The sequence below is a fragment of the Bradysia coprophila genome, unplaced genomic scaffold (assembly GCF_014529535.1).
Source record: "Bradysia coprophila strain Holo2 unplaced genomic scaffold, BU_Bcop_v1 contig_415, whole genome shotgun sequence".
Lineage (NCBI taxonomy): Eukaryota > Metazoa > Arthropoda > Insecta > Diptera > Sciaridae > Bradysia > Bradysia coprophila.
In genome coordinates this window covers 1559295-1577027 of record NW_023503670.1, presented here as the reverse complement: position 1 = coordinate 1577027, position 17733 = coordinate 1559295, and the positions used below count along the sequence as shown (strand labels likewise).

The following is a 17733-nucleotide window of genomic DNA, read 5'->3' as shown; positions in this document are numbered from 1 at the left end:
ACTAATTACAAGGGTTTTCTGCTGCATGAAATTAAGACTGAAATAAAAATTATTTGAGAAAGGTGTGATCAGCTTCACAGATGAAAGAAAGTTTATTAGGACAAATTTCCAGTGTTGTACGGTATTATCCAAGTCATTATCCGTATGTGGATGGAGTTATTCTTCGCTTTTTTCATCAATTTTTTTAGTGGCTGACCATGGCTGTATTTCTCCAGAACACCAGAACCAATAAATTACGCTTCCAACAACATGGATACCACCGGAAATGTAAAATACGATGCGCCATTCGTCGATGTCCTGAACCAAAAGTGGCTAAGTAATTGAACAGGACTATTTTCCATTGGTTATTTTAATACCTGATTCTGAACTAGCACCCCTGTGAGTATAGGGCTAATAATACCCGTTAAACAAGAAAATGTATTCGAGAATCCTAAAACCACGCTTGCGAAATCCGGTGCAATATCAAGTGGATTGACGCTGAAAATACTTTTTGTTCACATGATCTAATTAGTTATTTAAAATTTACTGACGAGTATCCACACGTTACAAATCCACCTGTACCAACACTAAGTATTATTAGAACTACGCTCCATACGGGATCGACGAGAAAACCAGCCATTATCATGCAAATTGCTTGTACCAACGACGAAACGCTGACAAAATATTTCCGAACCTAATGTAAATTATGAGACATAAAGTATGCAAGTCGCTACAGTCGATTTTCTCACCTGTGTAATCGTTAGCCATCTTTTATTAATAAACATATCTGCCAAGAATCCTGCAATAGAAACTAATATTCCCATGGTAAGGTAAGGCGCTCCAGATAAAAATCCAGAGCTTCCCAGATCATAATTTAGAGTGTCTGCTAAAAACGATGGCATTTGAGTGAGCATTGTATTATAACCCCAATTCAATGCGAATTGTGCAACAGTGATAGCTAGTACTGGTCTCGAAGTTATTATCGATAGCCATGGAATAACTCGCTTTTCTTTCACTTCAACGCTAACCGTGTTTTCAATGTACTGTAGTTCATCGTCTGAAATAAATCGATCCTTGTTTGGAGCTGACCGTACTACTATAATCCATACAATATGCCAGAGAACACCAAGACCACCTTTCGAAACAGAATAGTTGATTGTAAGTTTGTAAGTCAGCATAAATTAGCATTGATCCACTAACCAAATATGTAAAACACGCTTTCCCATCCTAACGAAGTGGCTAGATATGCACTAGTCGGCATAGTTACGACAGTTCCTGGTCAAACATAAAAGATTTTAGTATTTAGTAACACGAATTTCGAATGAATCGATACAAGAGGGGAAACTACTCAAGAAAATGTTTGCTCAGAATTTCAGATAAGAATTTCTCGGGCGTTGTGATGACACCACAAGTGCCTATCATTGGCACCTAATGATTTCGTCATTTACAGGTTAAATAGGTTTAATAATAGCTGTTCAGAATAAATCCAATCATTTTACCTATAAACATGCCAGCATATGCAATTGAAGTCATTCTCGACCGTTCCGGAGTTGGTGCCCAACGGTACCATATATCATGAATGCAAGGAAATGTTACCCCACCAAATAATCCCTGCAGTACACGAATCACAACCATTGCAGTTACAGTTGTACCGAGCCATGGTGTGAGTAACGATAATACAGCTGGCACTCCTATGCCTATGCCCAAGATCTGTTACAAGGTCAGATAGAATTGTATTTATCGTTTTGAGTAGTAGTATTAGTTGTAGGTGTAAGGTTCTCTTTGTATTTTACTGCGCTTTAACTTCGACGGCTGTATAATGCCTATTATTATAGCTACCGATCTTGCTAATATTGAGCTAATTGGTCGATACACTTGAAGGAAGCGGAGTAATTAAAGTTGATTTCTTTTTTTTTTAAACAAACCTATACACACACTGATCACATCGCTGAATGAGACATGCAGTAGCGATTAGTTAATATGATATCTGCAGTGCAAAACACCAATCAATCATAATACAATCAATATCAAGTCAATAACCGACTTCATTACACCGTTCATTTAAGTGATAAGAGTGGTAAACACACACACCAGATTTCCTCCGAAACGTTTAGCAAAAATGCCTCCAATGAACTGCGTTAAAATATAGCCCCAATAGAACGAACTTAAGATTAGTCCTCGTTCCTGTGTATTCCATTCGAAGTATCGTTCCTAGAATAACCAACTTAGATGAATCTGCCTGCGATTTGAGGCAATTGAGGTTGTAAATACATTGACACCTGTTTCATCTTTCGCAGTCATTACCACTATGGCCACGCTCAAATTTACTCTCAGCGAATAACTGGAAAAGTACCCTAAAAATGCTAGTAAAACGACGATGTAACGTCTTTTCTTCCAAAACATCCAATTAAGCGGTTCTACTTCACGATAGACAGAACTTGAAATAAATTTTTGAAAATGATACTTTCTGCAACAACATCTTGGAAATCAACCTGTTATGATCTATGTGGTCTTCCCCCATATTTAATTTAAACGCTGTATCCGGTTTTAATTACTCTGATTACAATTGAATAAAAAAAATTGTTAAACCGTCTAAATCTCTCTAGAAAACGGTTCAGACTGAAAGGCTGTAGACTAAGTGTTAAACTAAGTGTTTTATCAAGTATAAGATGAGTATTTACCTCTCAGTATTATCTCATGAATTTCGTTTACAAGATAATGGAGACAATTAAAATTGGAACATTTAACTGGTAGTATTGGTATAATAAAATAATAGAGGATTAGATTATGGTGAATTTTGAACATGATGGGGATACTAATTAAAAGTATTTGAACGTTATGTTTGTTGAAATCAGAAATTTGTAGCATTTGAAACGACCAAAACGATTTAGACGAAAGCGAGGGGAATCACTTAAAAGAAATTAAATTTTCAAAAGGCCTTGCTTTTGTTTGCAGTTGAAGTGGTATTGTTTATCTTAAGTGCTGACAAACGCTGCACATTGAAATTAATTGCGGCTTGCCAACTTTCAGCACCCTGGACTTTACTTAAATAGTCGAGGAATGCCTCCAAATAAATTTCTAAAAATCCAAAACTGAATTCTAGATTTTTAGAAATTTATTTGGAGGCATTCCACGACTATTTAAGTAAAGTCCAGGGTGCCGTAAGTTGACAGTCCGCAATTATTTTGAATGTGTGAATATGTTCCTTCGTACTCATATTATATAGCAAATCATTTAATTCATTAGTTTTGTCCATAGAATTATACTTGCGCTGATCGGCACCCAAAAACTACATGGGCACCCAAACTAACGTAGATATAGTGTAGAGGTAATGCCATTCAAACGCGCGGCTTAGCACATAAGTAAAGTACGATGCCAATGACATCTTTTTTTTAAATAGTTGACTATGATTTATATGTATTTCACAAAATATTTTTGCTATCTCACAACAGATGGCCCGCATTTCTATTACATTCTTTGTTTTTAAGGGAGAAGATGATGTCTCTATGGAACTTTCTTACCACCGCACTCCTGATTCGGTTATATATGACATTACTTCCACACTATATTTACCTTGATCCAAACATGTTTCAAAATGACAGCGCCATCTATCTAGAAAACGGTTCGGACAGTGCTCGTCGCTTATTTTCACTACAGAACCGATAACAAATGGCATAATTCGCCTTGTCGGTTGGTCTGTAGAGGCGCCACATGTTTTTATAGTACTTCAATCCCACTGGACTATTTTTTTGTGTAACAACTTCACATTGATTCATTCCCATGAAATGTCACAGCAGTGAAGTTTGTTCATGAAAAAATTATTCAGTGACAGCAGTATTTTTATGAAGAAAAGTACTAAATTGTAAAAGGCGACATTGCTCGATTTGTATGAAATATCACGTAAGCGACGTTGCTATGGATGAAATTGTTGTTGTTCGGGTTGTCAAAGTTCGTGTTTACCGTTACTTGAAACAAACCTATAGATTTTACCCATAGTTTCTAAACTCCATTCTCCTATAGGCTTGTTACAAGTAACTTCAAACACGAATTTTCATTTGATATAAATGTTGATGAGGTTATGTCTCTATGGATGAAATTTTACAATTCGTATGGCCTTGGAACAAATCTATACAAACTATTAGCGGATCACGCCTAAACTAATAACAGCTGAGGTTGGACTCCGACTCCGACTTGATTATATATTTCAATCTTTATATGCTTCATATATTACGCTGGGCCAACCAGATAAGTCGTAAAAGGACAAACACACAAAGAACTGACCATCAGCTGGCGTACAGTCTGATTAACTACGATATACATGGTCAAACTACACATTCAAAAGATCTCAGTATGAGAAAGTCACCATATTGGACGTTCCTCATCCGATCTCCTGAGAGATCGGCCCGGTATGTATGCGTTCACCTGTTTTTAACTACTCATTGATAAGAGTATAAGATAAGAGATTCTCTTTCCATGGAATTACGGCTGAGTTCGAGTTCAGAACCATCTTCTCTTTAGTGTACCGCATGAGATTCTCGGTAGAGTTCATGAGTTGTAGAAACGTCTTAGTTTGAATTTTCTTGAACAATATTGAATAATAGCGCCTTCAGTTGTTGATAGCATCAGCTGACATTTATCTCGCAGCTAACTTCAGCCGAACATGACAAAAGTGACATGAATGAGATCATTTCCAAAAGCAAAACAAATCTCGGTTTTCAATATTTATGTTGAGTTTTTTCAAAAAACTATTTGACGCAAGCATGGACGACGATAAAAGTGACTATGATATGATCGATCTGTTGGCATACGAGTGTAATTTATTGAACGAAGCGTTGTCGCATGAAAATCTAACAAGTGACGAACAAAATGAAATCCTGATCAACTACCTAAAACGGGCTGATTCACAACACGAACCCATCAATGACTTTAAGGAAGGTTTGTGTGTTGCATTCAATTTCTGAATATCTGACGCAAATCTGTAGTGACAATATCTTCCACTTAGATTTGGACTGGTTTAATGTCTTGGAGCCGCTGAACAGAGATTTACTTAGCGGCAAAGTGGTGATACTCGATTTTTTCACCTACTGCTGCATCAATTGCATGCATATTCTACCCGATTTAAAGAAAATTGAGGATTCGTATTCGGTGGAAGATGGTTTGGTGGTGATAGGTGTTCATTCGGCCAAGTTTGACAACGAGAAAGACTCGGCCAATATTTTGTCAGCAGTTCAACGGTACAACATAACCCATCCAGTTGTGAACGACAATCATCAGTCGATGTGGATTGACTTGAAAGTGGTTTGCTGGCCAACTTTAATTATTTTAGGTAATTTTGAGTCAATCGTCAATGGTTCAATGCTCTTCAATTCATCAATTTCGTTCAGGTCCAAGAGGTAATCCACTCTTTGTGACGATGGGTGAAGGAAATTTCGAAACTTTGGAAAAGTATGTTGCGACTACAATGAAATTCTACAAAGATCAAAATGCCATCAAGAACCACCAATTGCCTTTGAATCCTGCAGCTGATTTATTGACACCGAATTCAAATTTAAAATTCCCTGGTAAAATAGCCTGCTCCAAGTCTAATGCAAATGATGAAACACCTGAACTGTACGCAATATCCGATTCGGGAAATCATCGAGTCATTATTGTGTCAGCTGCCGGAGAAGTTTTACACAAAATTGGCGGAAAGCAGCCGGGCTTTGTGGATGGAGATTTGCTATCAGCTAAGTTCAACTCACCGCAAGGAGTGTCATTTCTCAGTGAAAATATTTTATTCGTTGCTGATACGGAAAATCATGCTGTACGGCGAATCGACCTAAAAGGAAAATCAGTTTCAACTATTGCTGGTATTGGGGTGCAAGGAAATGATCGCGTTGGTGGTAAAATCGGAACTGAACAGGAAATATCATCTCCATGGGATGTTGCAGGTACGCCTTGTGTGGTACAATTACCCAGCTACTTGTCTTCAGGGTAAACATTTCATTTCAGTCTACAAAACACGCGACATGGACATGTCATTTCATTTGGACGACGAATCAATTGCAAAAAAGGATATTGTTCTGGTCGCTGCAGCTGGCACCCATCAAATTTGGGCCGTTTGTATTGATGACGTGATATGGTGGAAGTTTAAAAAATATTCAGCTGGCACTGTAGTCGTGATCGCTGGGAATGGCGCTGAGGAGAATCGAAACAATTCGTATCCACACAATGCCGCATTTGCCCAACCTTCAGGGTTAAGCATTGGTGGTGCTGATGAAATGTTTATTGCCGACAGTGAGAGTTCATGCATACGAAAGCTATCTTTAGTGGACGGTAAAGTGCTGGCAGTAGCAGGTGGCGATCGAAATCCTAGAGTAGGTTCTCTTCAACCTGGTCGACTAGAAATGAGTCATCAGTTCTCTGTTTCAGAATCTGTTCGCATTCGGCGACGTTGACGGAAAGGGTGTGGCTGCCAAACTGCAACATCCATTGGGAGTGTGCTTCAGTTCGAAGGAAAATCTTGTGTATGTTGCAGACACCTACAATCACAAAATAAAACGAATTGACGTGACATCGAATCACTGCGAGACATGTAACATTGTGGAAGAATCGAAAGATGTGATGGTTTTCAACGAACCGGGTGGATTATGTCTGAATCCGACTGGGGATTTTTTGTACGTGGCCAACACCAACAACCATTCGATTGAACTGGTTGACTTGAAAACAATGATTTCCAAACCGTGGAAAATTAACTTCAACACAAACTCAGTGCCTAAACCTAATGTTGATGAACAAATCATCAAAGCAGCGAAAGACTTGAAACTGAAAACACGAGGTGGTGACATCTCATTCACTGTTTCGTTTCATTTATCATCCGGGATTTGTTTTACAACCGGAGCTCCGCAGAAATGGTCAATTAAGCCATTGAATGAACGATGGTCGATTAAAAATGGCAACGGTTCGCAATTCGAACCTAATCAGCCTCTGTATTTAGAATTTGAAGTAGCATCTGGATGCTTATCTGACAACATAATTGTATCGTTTCAACTAAACCTGTGCGCAGCAGACGTATGCTTTTCGAAGCGATTTGCTCTACAAATTCCCGTCACATTTGATGATGAAGATGGACTAGATTCGGTTAACAAAAATTTTGTTATCAACGTCTCGCGTGATTATGTGCGGCTGCAATGAAATGGCAGTGGTTTAAGTGAAGTAGAGCCTAATGGTTTCTTTTCGTGATGTTTGTTAAATTTGTCAGAGGCTCAAATAAATTTTTTAAATTCAACTTTCGATTAATCCTTCTCCCGTTGTTCGCATCGCAACGGCAACTATCTATGGACCTATAATCAATTGAAATTAATGGTAAGTATAAGTCAAGCATAATCAAGCATAAATGAGCATCGCAAGTTCCATTTAATATTCTTCAACCAGTCAACACTCTTAAGCAAATGGAGAGTTTCTTTCCATTTTTTTTTTCAGTTCACTTATTAAGAAGTAAACGAAACGACATTGAGCCCAAGTGAAAAACAAAAACTTTAACACCTACAGCTAAGAGATTTATTCATTGAACGAATGACGTGATTTATAGGTAGGCGCATTACTTTTGATCAACAAAATTTTCATGGTAATCCTCGGAGCATGCGATTAGGGCTTTTTTTTTCTTCAATAAAATGTACATTGATGGCTTGATGCTCCGAATATCCGATACAAAAAATGAATCTTCGATGCATACCGTACCATATACACAATTCGTCTAAGCAACTTTCGAGTCAATGACCCATCTTTTAAAATAAAATCTATTTTTCAAATAGACGTTATTGTGATGGGCTAAAAAAATTCCACATTACAAGTGTGGTAAATCGTGAAACAGTTATGCAGCTCGAATATGAGTATGTATAGTTATTGGTGCATTGCATCGATTTCTGTGTTTGACTACGAAGTAGGAACAACTTTTATAAAGGCGTTGAAAGCAGACTATGAATGTGGATGTCTGGAGTTAAATCATAAGTTTCACCTAATTTGGATAATAGTTGCGCCGAATTATATAAAGTTTGTGTAGAGAGAGAAAATCAAGATTTTTCGGTCGGTAAATACAACGTCTCCAATTATGGATCTTAAATTGCATGAGACCTCGCACCATATGGTTAAACTGGTTCTCCCACATTACCAGAACACAATACTTTACATTTGATGACTCAAAATATATTCATTTGCGATAAACATTATGCTCATTCGATGAGAAAATATTTGTCATTTGATCGTATTTTGCAGGAAACCAAATCCGGCAATATGATATCATCATAAGGCTGTGCGTGTTCTATATTTGATTTTTCTATGCATAAACCATCATGTGTAAAAGGGTAGAATGTTTTAGGTAAAAGTTATTCCTGGAGTTATTCAATTTTTTGTGCCTCCTATATACTGTATACTGTTTTTCACATTCGGATTCAGTTAGGGTTTTTTTCTTCTTCAAATAAATGAAGCAGATTGCATGACAAAAAACAGTTAAAAATTGGGAGAGAAACCAATTCGATTTTCGTACCATCGTACCATGCTAGGCAGTGACGTAGTAATCCACAGTAGAACAAGGCTAAATTCAACTTGCCCATTCCATGAATTCACTCATATTTCTTATATTCATGGTACGCCCTTGAAGCAAAAGTATAATTCTTCCATTTGTACGTATACAATTTACGTACCACATAAACAAAAACTCTCACCATTTAAAAAACTCTCCGAAGCAAACAAAACGAAACCAAACCACCGTAGAAAAGAATTCGTAACGACATTTTCAACCAATCCGAAATGATCGAGAGAGGCGTTGCGCATGACGGCACACAGCCTATAAATATGACTGCTCTGTGAAATTTTACTCAATTACAGTTTGGCGGACCACATTACTGGTTGTGTTAAACGTACGGAACTAATTCCAATAAAAAAACCAATTTTTTCCTGTTCTTTGCAAAGTAAAAAGAAACCCAATTCAAAATGGTAAGAATATTTCAACGATTTTTTTCTCGATTATTTCTACTGTGAATTTGTGCTGTGAAAACTAAATTATGTTCGGCTTCATTTTCGTTTGATTTTATGTGATTTTCATTTTTTCCTCAATGGCCGGCTAAGCAGCTGCCCATTGTTTCGTACATTCTGGACGCTTTTCTTTTCGTGAAATGATTAATCGGAAGAAATTCAAATCAATTTCTCCGTAAATTATTCAGATTCGTGTGAAAATGTATCAGATGCACAATTTTCAGATTTCTTCTATGCCACACCCGCAGTTTCAGTATGTAATGTTCTTTATTAAAAGAAATTACGCATGCGCCATTTTGAATTGATTCAATTCATGGCGTGTGGCATTGTGTAGTCTAAAAATGGAAATAAATTTTACGATGAGTCATACCAGCATTTATTGCTCCCTACTTTCCGGTTTCTTTTTTCTTGAATAAATGATTGCCGAATGTGAGAACTCGCACTACTTTCACATCGCATCGATTTGAATCAAATTGAATCGGCAGACATTTCAATTTTTTTTCATTTACTTTCTACAGCGTGAATGTATCTCAATCCATGTTGGACAAGCTGGCGTTCAAATCGGAAACGCTTGCTGGGAGTTGTACTGTTTGGAACACGGAATCCAGCCTGATGGACAAATGCCATCAGACAAGACTGTCGGTGGTGGTGACGATTCGTTCAACACCTTCTTCAGTGAAACTGGCGCCGGCAAACACGTTCCACGAGCTGTATTCGTCGACTTGGAACCAACAGTCGTCGATGAAGTTCGTACTGGAACCTACCGTCAATTGTTCCATCCAGAACAATTGATCACCGGAAAAGAAGATGCCGCTAACAACTACGCCCGTGGTCATTATACCATCGGAAAGGAAATCGTTGACTTGGTCTTGGACAGAATCCGTAAATTAGCCGATCAATGTACTGGTCTTCAAGGTTTCTTGATTTTCCACTCATTCGGCGGTGGTACCGGATCCGGATTCACCTCACTTTTGATGGAACGTTTATCCGTTGACTATGGCAAGAAATCCAAATTGGAATTCGCTATCTACCCAGCACCACAAGTTTCAACCGCTGTCGTTGAACCATACAACTCCATTTTGACCACCCATACCACATTGGAACATTCTGACTGTGCTTTCATGGTTGATAACGAAGCTATTTATGACATCTGCAGACGTAATTTGGATATTGAACGACCAACATATACCAACTTGAATCGATTGATCGGTCAAATTGTATCTTCAATCACCGCATCTCTCCGTTTCGATGGTGCACTCAATGTTGATTTGACCGAATTCCAGACCAATTTGGTTCCATACCCACGTATTCATTTCCCATTGGTTACCTGTAAGTTAATCGAAACTGCTGACTTCGACGCTGTGATACTCATAAATTTCTCGTAATTCATTTTCACAGATGCCCCAGTTATCTCAGCTGAAAAAGCCTATCACGAGCAATTGTCTGTTGCTGAAATCACCAATGCCTGTTTCGAACCAGCTAATCAAATGGTTAAATGTGACCCACGTCATGGCAAATACATGGCCTGTTGTATGTTGTACCGTGGTGACGTCGTTCCAAAGGACGTTAACGCTGCTATTGCAACCATCAAAACTAAGCGTACCATCCAGTTCGTCGATTGGTGTCCAACCGGTTTCAAGGTCGGCATCAACTACCAACCACCAACTGTTGTTCCAGGCGGTGATTTGGCTAAGGTTCAACGTGCCGTCTGCATGTTGTCGAACACCACCGCCATTGCTGAGGCTTGGGCTCGTCTCGATCACAAATTCGATCTGATGTACGCCAAACGTGCATTCGTTCACTGGTATGTCGGTGAAGGTATGGAAGAAGGTGAATTCTCCGAAGCCCGTGAGGATTTGGCCGCTCTCGAAAAAGATTACGAAGAAGTCGGCATGGACTCCGGTGAGGGTGAAGGCGAAGGTGGCGAGGAATATTAAATATTCCGTTTTGCACGCTGTTCAGTTTCATTCCTGAATGTCAGAAATTTGTCCTGTTCACTGGTTAATTTATGAAAATATTTGTAAATTGAAAATGAAGAAAAAAAAAATCTTAGCAAAAGACAAGAAAGAAGCTAAATTAAACAAGTTAAATTTCTGAAAGACAAAAACATTTTATTTCATTTAACGAGGATGAGTAGCGAATACATCTTATGTGAAGAATGGTAAGGTCAAAAGTCAGATTGCCTGCGAAAGAAGAATTATTTAGCATAACATGCAACGGTCGAAAGGATAAGATCACCAAGGTAAGCGTTTAATTCATGAAAAAAGTGTTTAGACGAGAAGATAGGGATTTTTTGAGAGTTTTTGTAAAAACTTTACGAAACTTTGAATTTGCGAAAAATTGATTTCAAGAAATGTAGTAAAGTTTTAAGAGGTTTTAAAGAAATCCGTTTTTGAGAAAAGATAAAAGTCCCTACCTCCACTAGAGTGATTCTCGTACACATTCCACAGCCAATATATTTCTTTGGACGATCCTCATTACGTAGTCAAAATAGTCACAAGAACTTTTCGTGCCGCATACTAACGCATAAAGAGATGTTAAGTGCCTTTGCCTTTGACCTGACCATTCTTTTGTATAGTACTGCGTTGCATGAGATAGACAATCATTAATCATGGACAATCATGGATTAGGTTTCAATCAATAGAATTATACGCAAGTAAAGTGGTGTGGGATAGTTGTCAATTGCTCAGTTCAGTTTATACTATCAGGATCATCAAATTGCCAACAATATGTTCTGTCTCAGTTCTCAGTCCAATTGTTGAGACGAAGAGAAAAATTAGGATATTTTTACGAGGCGGCAACAACGTAATAAAAAATGGTGAGGGCAACGAAGTTAAGCAAAACTTATCCCGAGTAGGGTTACATCATTAATTTGTCATCATTGATTGTAGACCCGTAAGACAATCAATAAAATTCAGATTAAATCATCCGATTACATTTATTTGTTAGAAAGTCCGTTCGTTAAAAAAATCTAATTTTATATCTACGTCCATCTCAACCTCTATGCGTCCATAATCATTGGCAATAAAAAAAATCAGCTAAAATCCGTCATTTCAACGGCAAAAACATTCAAAGTAGCACAAATTATTAACTCGAATTCAACACAACCCCATTAGCTTCCAGCTCCAACTTGACTCTTTGAAAATATGTTGGATCCGGGTATCCAAAAAATGCCACACCGCCCGTCTGATTCGTCTTGTGGTGTATATTCCATACCACGGTATTCTCCACACCTGTTGTAATACTAGTGCCAATTGTGAATGCAACACGTCGATCCCAGGCGATTTTCAGCAATTCCAAAATTTCCTGCCCTTCCGCATTATTGGGTAAATATGCGATTCTGTTCAAACGGTAGCCACTGTTACTGATGTAGTATTGGATTTGAATCGTCCCAACGCCTTCAAAGCCTGCGCAATCCGATCTCAAAATCCTCACTGTCATATTTCCATCGGGGCACAGGCCGACAATCGTACCGGTTGTAATTTGGCAAAACGGGCATTTGAGAGACTTGTGGCGGATTCCGGACATTGTCGTTCTGGTAATGTTGATTCGGTTGTAGCAATGCACACACACTTTGTGATCACAGGAGAGAACTCTCCAGTTTTTATCGTCACTATCGAATGAATCGAAGCAAATTAGGCAATCTTCTGTTGAAGAATTTTCCGACATTTTTGTCTGGGACAACGTGCAAACAATCTGGAAGAGTAATAAACAAATCGTTTTCGTTAGAAATAAAAATTATTTATTTTCAAACTCACATTCGAAGTTTTTGAATGTTCCAATAAATTCATGATAGCGATATGTCAAAACTACAGAATATTATGAGTCAAGTTTCATTTTTTTTACCGCGAAAAGACCATGCTCATCGTAAAATATTAGCAGGACCGAATTAAGGGGAATAGAAAATGAGAACAGATCAACAAAAAGAAAATAAAATGCTGCGTTTGCTTTTTATTATGTACATGGGTTCGTAGAATTTATTTATAGGTCTGTTCGAAGACCAAACGGATTGTCAAATTACTGACAAACTTCATCAGAAAGTCTCTTAAAAAATTCAATAAAATTCCTAAATTTGTATTTATTGAATTTTTAGGAATTCCTTAAAATAGGCCCAGATAAATCAACATTTAAATGAAAACCGATCTCTGTGGATCATGCTCGTTCGGCCAGTGAAAATTCGTTATTACAATTACTTGGAACAAACCAAGGCAGCTTTCTAGCTCTAGCTCTCACACCAATTGTTTATAAAATTAGGAGGCCAAAAATCTTACAGTATCCGCTTGTAAATTTCATTGTTTTAGAAGTGTATGAAATTTACAAGCGGACACTGTACGATTTTAAGCCTCCTAATTTTGTAAACAATTGGTGTGATATTGCTAGAGAGCTACCTTGAACAAACCCATAAATCAAATGGAAAATGGGATAGTGAAATTGCGACTGAATCCATCTCTTCAGAATAAATCCAGAAGATTTATTTGCCATTTTCTTGGTATTCATTGAACACGGCATACATAAGCGATATTATGATGGGTGTACAACAGCACGGTACACTACTTTAAATGGCTTAGTGGTGCATAGCGTTTTATTTTTGGTCATTGTTTTGCATGACTTTAGAATATTATCGCATTCGCGCCGTGGTGTTATATCCCCAGACCTTGGCTTCGCGTTGCATAGATAATTTATCACCTTTGTCGCACTAGCGTACCCGGGTGAAAATTAAAGTCTCAAAAGTTCGAAAAACGTAGTCTCACGTCTCAAAAGACAATAGATTTGAGACCATGAGACTACGTTTTTCGAACTTTTGAGACTTTCATTTTCACCTGGGTATGTATATTAACCTAATTATGTCCTTGCTGGAACATTTTCATTTTGACCAAGGCAAGATAGCTTGAGCCGAAGACAAGGAATGTGTTCAATAATTCTTTAAGCTCAAACTAATAGCATTTCACTCAGAAATTACGAAGAATGACAAATAAAGATGTTTGTAAAAAATAATGCTATCTCCACGTCTCCTTATCGATCTATAGCCTTCCCACTCGTCAAAATAATCATTTGAAAACGCTTACAACGACAATGCCTCGCTGAATTGAAACTTACCTTAACTGCCCTGCCGTCGATCAACTATTTTTTTTAAACGTAAAAACACTAAATCTTAGAAGTGCTTGCACCCATCCCGATTCATGAATGAGTATAGGATTTTGAATCATACCTTGAAGTGTAGCGTAGCACTGCTCATTAGGGTGTAGCGTTTTGAAGAAAGTATTTTGTTTTTTAAGGCCTGCGGGTAGGTTCGTTGCAGAATGGTCCCATGATCACGAAAATAACAAAAAAACATAGCTAACGCCGACCCGTACGAAACACCTATTCGTAACAAAAGCCTTTAATGTGAAACTCTTCATTTCTCTTACTTCATTTTCTTCTCTGCTGAAAAACTATTCTTCCTTTTAAATCACTTACATTATCCACTCTTTGCCTTGTTATCATATACAATTAAATTGCCGGAGGCAATATAGACAGCCCCGTACGAAGTCAAATTTCATAAATTCCTATTTAAACAGCTATATACCGCTTTATTTACCTATATTTCACTATAAATAAACATTTCACAGAGGAATATGCTATTATATAGCTCTATATGCCTGTATATAGCTCAATATAGCTGTATATAGGTATATATAGATGTCCATATATGGAATACCTGAAACCCCATACACATAACAAATTATTTCCTTGTTAACAGAAACTATCTAAGTATCATTTTCCCAAGATATTTCTATTTTACTAAAATCCAATATGGCCGCCGGTAGCCATTTTGTTAGGAGACCGGAAATAGTACCGACGCTTTACATTCGTTAATACCTTTCAAACAAAAAAAAATTCATGAAATTCGGTCAAAATTTACTCGAGATATTGTCAAAATACACCACGTTCACTGTACTTCCGAGTAGCCAGATAAGAGCTCACTCCAAGAGACCTAGCTCACGCTCCGTAGAACATAATTTCATAAAAAAAAATTTCCCTGATTGGTACGGTCAATACCTATCTAATAAAGCTAAAACAGACGAAATATGTTCAAATGTGGCCGACCTACAAGCAAAAACTGCTTGCCGCCCTGTGCCTGTTCCACACCAAGGGGTCTAACTCACGATTTCCATAAACTTTTTTTTTGTCGATCGGTATTGTACATACCTTTCATTTGACGTATCACTTACAAGTGTAACGTTTAAATGCCCGGAGATATCTTCGAAAAACCGTAAAGCACTTATTGGGCCACAGCTCGGGAGGGGTCGATCCAAAATCACTCATCTTCGAACTTAGCCTGTCTTTTGACATTACCAAACGGGAAAAAACAAAATTTTCAAAATCGGATGCGTTTTACTCAAGTTATCGTGCAGACAGACAGACGGACAGACGGACATTTTTTTTTCGCGGATTTGGCATCTCTAGACAACCACAATAGGTTTCCCCTTACTCAGGGAGTCCAATTCGACGTGTTACAAACGTATGCGTAAACCTATAAGACCCCAGTACTTCGTACGGGTCTAAAAAATTGGATTTAAAGCTTTCTGAAATCTGTGACTGGAAAGCAATATGGTCGTGTCGTAGCTCATTTTAAAGGGAATTTCAAGAGATTTCAAACGAATATAGACTCGACGTAAAGTCATAGAGAATGGGTAACACTGCTTTCTTACAAAGAAAATGAACATGATTGCGAAAATTCCGCACTGGGAGTCTTTGGGTCTTCGCGATTTAGTGTCCTTTTGTTTATTTGTGCTGCTAGTGTTATTGTTTCTTTTTCTTTTGTTTTAGTGTGAATGTTTAGACCCGTACGAAGTACTGGGGTCTTATAGGTTTACGCATACGTTTGTAACACGTCGAATTGGACCCCTCCCGCCGAGCTGTGGCCCAATAAGTGCTTTACGGTTTTTCGAAGATATCTCCGGGCATTTAAACGTTACACTTGTAAGTAATACGTCAAATAAAAGGTATTTACAATACCGATCGACAAAAAAAAAGTTTATGGAAATCGGATGACCGACTCGTGAGTTAGACCCCTTGGTGTGGAACAGGCACAGGGCGGCAAGCAGTTTTTGCTTGTAGGTCGGCCACATTTGAACATATTTCGTCTGTTTTAGCTTTATTAGATAGGTATTGACCGTACCAATCAGGGACTTTTTTTTTATGAAATTATGTTCTCCGGAGCGTGAGCTAGGTCTCTTGGAGTGAGCTCTTATCTGGCTACTCGGAAGTACAGTGAACGTGGTGTATTTTGACAATATCTCGAGTAAAGTTTGACCGAATTTCATGAATTTTTTTTTGTTTGAAAGGTATTAACGAATGTAAAGCGTCGGTACTATTTCCGGTCTCCTAACAAAATGGCTTCCGGCGGCCATATTGGATTTTAGGAAAATAGAAATATCTTGGGAAAAATGATGCTTAGAGAGTTTCTGTTAACATGGAAATAATTTGTTATGTGTGTGGGGTTTTAGGGATTCCATATACAGACATCTATATATACCTATATACAGCTATATTGAGCTATATACAGGCATATAGAGCTATATAATAGCATATTCCTCTGTGAAATTTTTATTTACAGTGAAATATAGGTAAATATAGCGGTATATAGCTGTTTAAATAGGAATATTCCTCTGTGAAATTTTTATTTACAGTGAAATATAGGTAAATATAGCGGTATATAGCTGTTTAAATAGGAATTTATGAAATTTGTCTTCGTACGGGGCTGTCTATATTGCCTCCGGCAATTTAGTTGTATATGATAACAAGGCAAAGAGTGGATAATGTAAGTGATTTTAAAGGGAGAATAGTTTTTCAGCAGAGAAGAAAATGAAGTAAGAGAAATGAAGAGTTTCACATTAAAGGCTTTTGATACGAATAGGTGTTTCGTACGGGTCGGCGTTAGCTATGTTTTTGTTTTCTTGTTGTGAGAATCGGGGTGAAAGTGAAGTGAAATGGATAAAGTGCCGGATGATGTGTGAACGAGTGAATGTATGTTCAAGGTCAGATCCTTAGGCTGCGAGCGCACTTACGCCGTTTAGCACTCCGTTTACGAGTGAACAATGGAAGCTCCTCCCACTTTCCATTGTTAAAACGTAAACGGAGAGCTAAACGGTGTAAGTGCGCTCGCAGCTTTATTCTTTGTTATATTTTATATTTTTATAGTTTTTCAATAAAATGTTGGGTAATGGTTCGCAAACGATTGGTGACTATTGTTACGTTGACTGATCTTGTGTTTTTCCTTTGATTGACATTTATCCACCTTACCGTAGAACGCATATAAATTGAAAAACTACCACACATTGTCGTCCCTGATGAGTTCCCCAATGTGTTTGTCTTCACTTTACATTTCACGGGAATTGTAAAGATGAACTCCGACGTTTTTGAATTTAGCGGAACGAAACGGTGTCTCTAGGTACTCTAGGGATAAACGAGACTCGGACAATTTTTTGTTTTTGTTTAATTCGCTCTTGCGTTTTTACGCGGATTTGACCGTACTTGGACTTAGAATATGGCCTTCTTTCGTGGTATTCATTGTTCTGTTTTAGCTCGGTTGAAGTCTTGAATATGGTGAAAAACTGACGCTGAGACTCTGAGTGAACGATGGATCAATGGACGAAATTTCATTTCTTGCACAGATAGTCCGTAGACCTTCTAAACCCCTGTGCGTCTTTCTCTTAAGACGACAAATGTGGTATTGGGCTCAGGAATGAATGTGTTAAG

General features: G+C 37.9%; 4 protein-coding genes across 4 annotated transcripts; 2 read left to right on the top strand and 2 right to left on the bottom strand.

Annotated features, from left to right (window-relative positions):
- Positions 1-11: 11 nt before the first annotated feature.
- On the bottom strand, positions 12-2615 carry LOC119082273 (sialin-like). Its single transcript, XM_037191747.1, has 9 exons — positions 2472-2615; positions 2251-2416; positions 2071-2190; positions 1479-1689; positions 1180-1254; positions 729-1114; positions 531-673; positions 357-477; positions 12-297 (listed from the first exon to the last, which is right to left on the bottom strand). Exons 1-9 carry the CDS (start codon positions 2498-2500, stop codon positions 157-159), a joined length of 1392 nt encoding a protein of 463 aa, XP_037047642.1. The 5' UTR covers positions 2501-2615; the 3' UTR covers positions 12-156.
- A 2029-nt stretch (positions 2616-4644) lies between these two features.
- On the top strand, positions 4645-7246 carry LOC119082269 (NHL repeat-containing protein 2). Its single transcript, XM_037191736.1, has 5 exons — positions 4645-4914; positions 4982-5305; positions 5364-5909; positions 5971-6335; positions 6391-7246. Exons 1-5 carry the CDS (start codon positions 4704-4706, stop codon positions 7150-7152), a joined length of 2208 nt encoding a protein of 735 aa, XP_037047631.1. The 5' UTR covers positions 4645-4703; the 3' UTR covers positions 7153-7246.
- A 1517-nt stretch (positions 7247-8763) lies between these two features.
- LOC119082274 (tubulin alpha-1 chain) lies at positions 8764-11098 on the top strand. Its single transcript, XM_037191748.1, has 3 exons — positions 8764-8952; positions 9510-10320; positions 10390-11098. The coding sequence occupies exons 1-3, from the start codon at positions 8950-8952 to the stop codon at positions 10926-10928; spliced, it is 1353 nt and encodes a 450-aa protein (XP_037047643.1). The 5' UTR covers positions 8764-8949; the 3' UTR covers positions 10929-11098.
- An 811-nt stretch (positions 11099-11909) lies between these two features.
- LOC119082278 (probable E3 ubiquitin-protein ligase DTX2) lies at positions 11910-12842 on the bottom strand. Its single transcript, XM_037191754.1, has 2 exons — positions 12750-12842; positions 11910-12687 (listed from the first exon to the last, which is right to left on the bottom strand). Exons 1-2 carry the CDS (start codon positions 12780-12782, stop codon positions 12079-12081), a joined length of 642 nt encoding a protein of 213 aa, XP_037047649.1. The 5' UTR covers positions 12783-12842; the 3' UTR covers positions 11910-12078.
- Between the last annotated feature and the right edge of the window lie 4891 nt (positions 12843-17733).

Bases quoted from the DNA above. Each gene is read 5' to 3' on its own strand.
- LOC119082278 (XM_037191754.1), bottom strand. From the start codon at position 12,782: ATGAATTTATTGGAACATTCAAAAACTTCGAAT. The intron at 12,688-12,749 runs GTGAGTTTGAAA...TTACTCTTCCAG, and splicing joins AACATTCAAAAACTTCGAAT to ATTGTTTGCACGTTGTCCCA.
- LOC119082274 (XM_037191748.1), top strand. The intron at 10,321-10,389 runs GTAAGTTAATCG...TCATTTTCACAG, and splicing joins TCATTTCCCATTGGTTACCT to ATGCCCCAGTTATCTCAGCT.
- LOC119082269 (XM_037191736.1), top strand. From the start codon at position 4,704: ATGTTGAGTTTTTTCAAAAAACTATTTGACGCAAGCATGGACGACGAT. The intron at 5,910-5,970 runs GTACGCCTTGTG...ATTTCATTTCAG, and splicing joins ATCTCCATGGGATGTTGCAG to TCTACAAAACACGCGACATG. The intron at 6,336-6,390 runs GTAGGTTCTCTT...TCTCTGTTTCAG, and splicing joins GTGGCGATCGAAATCCTAGA to AATCTGTTCGCATTCGGCGA.
- LOC119082273 (XM_037191747.1), bottom strand. From the start codon at position 2,500: ATGGGGGAAGACCACATAGATCATAACAG. The intron at 478-530 runs GTCAGTAAATTT...AAGTATTTTCAG, and splicing joins TTTGTAACGTGTGGATACTC to CGTCAATCCACTTGATATTG. The intron at 298-356 runs GTATTAAAATAA...CTTTTGGTTCAG, and splicing joins GGGTGCTAGTTCAGAATCAG to GACATCGACGAATGGCGCAT.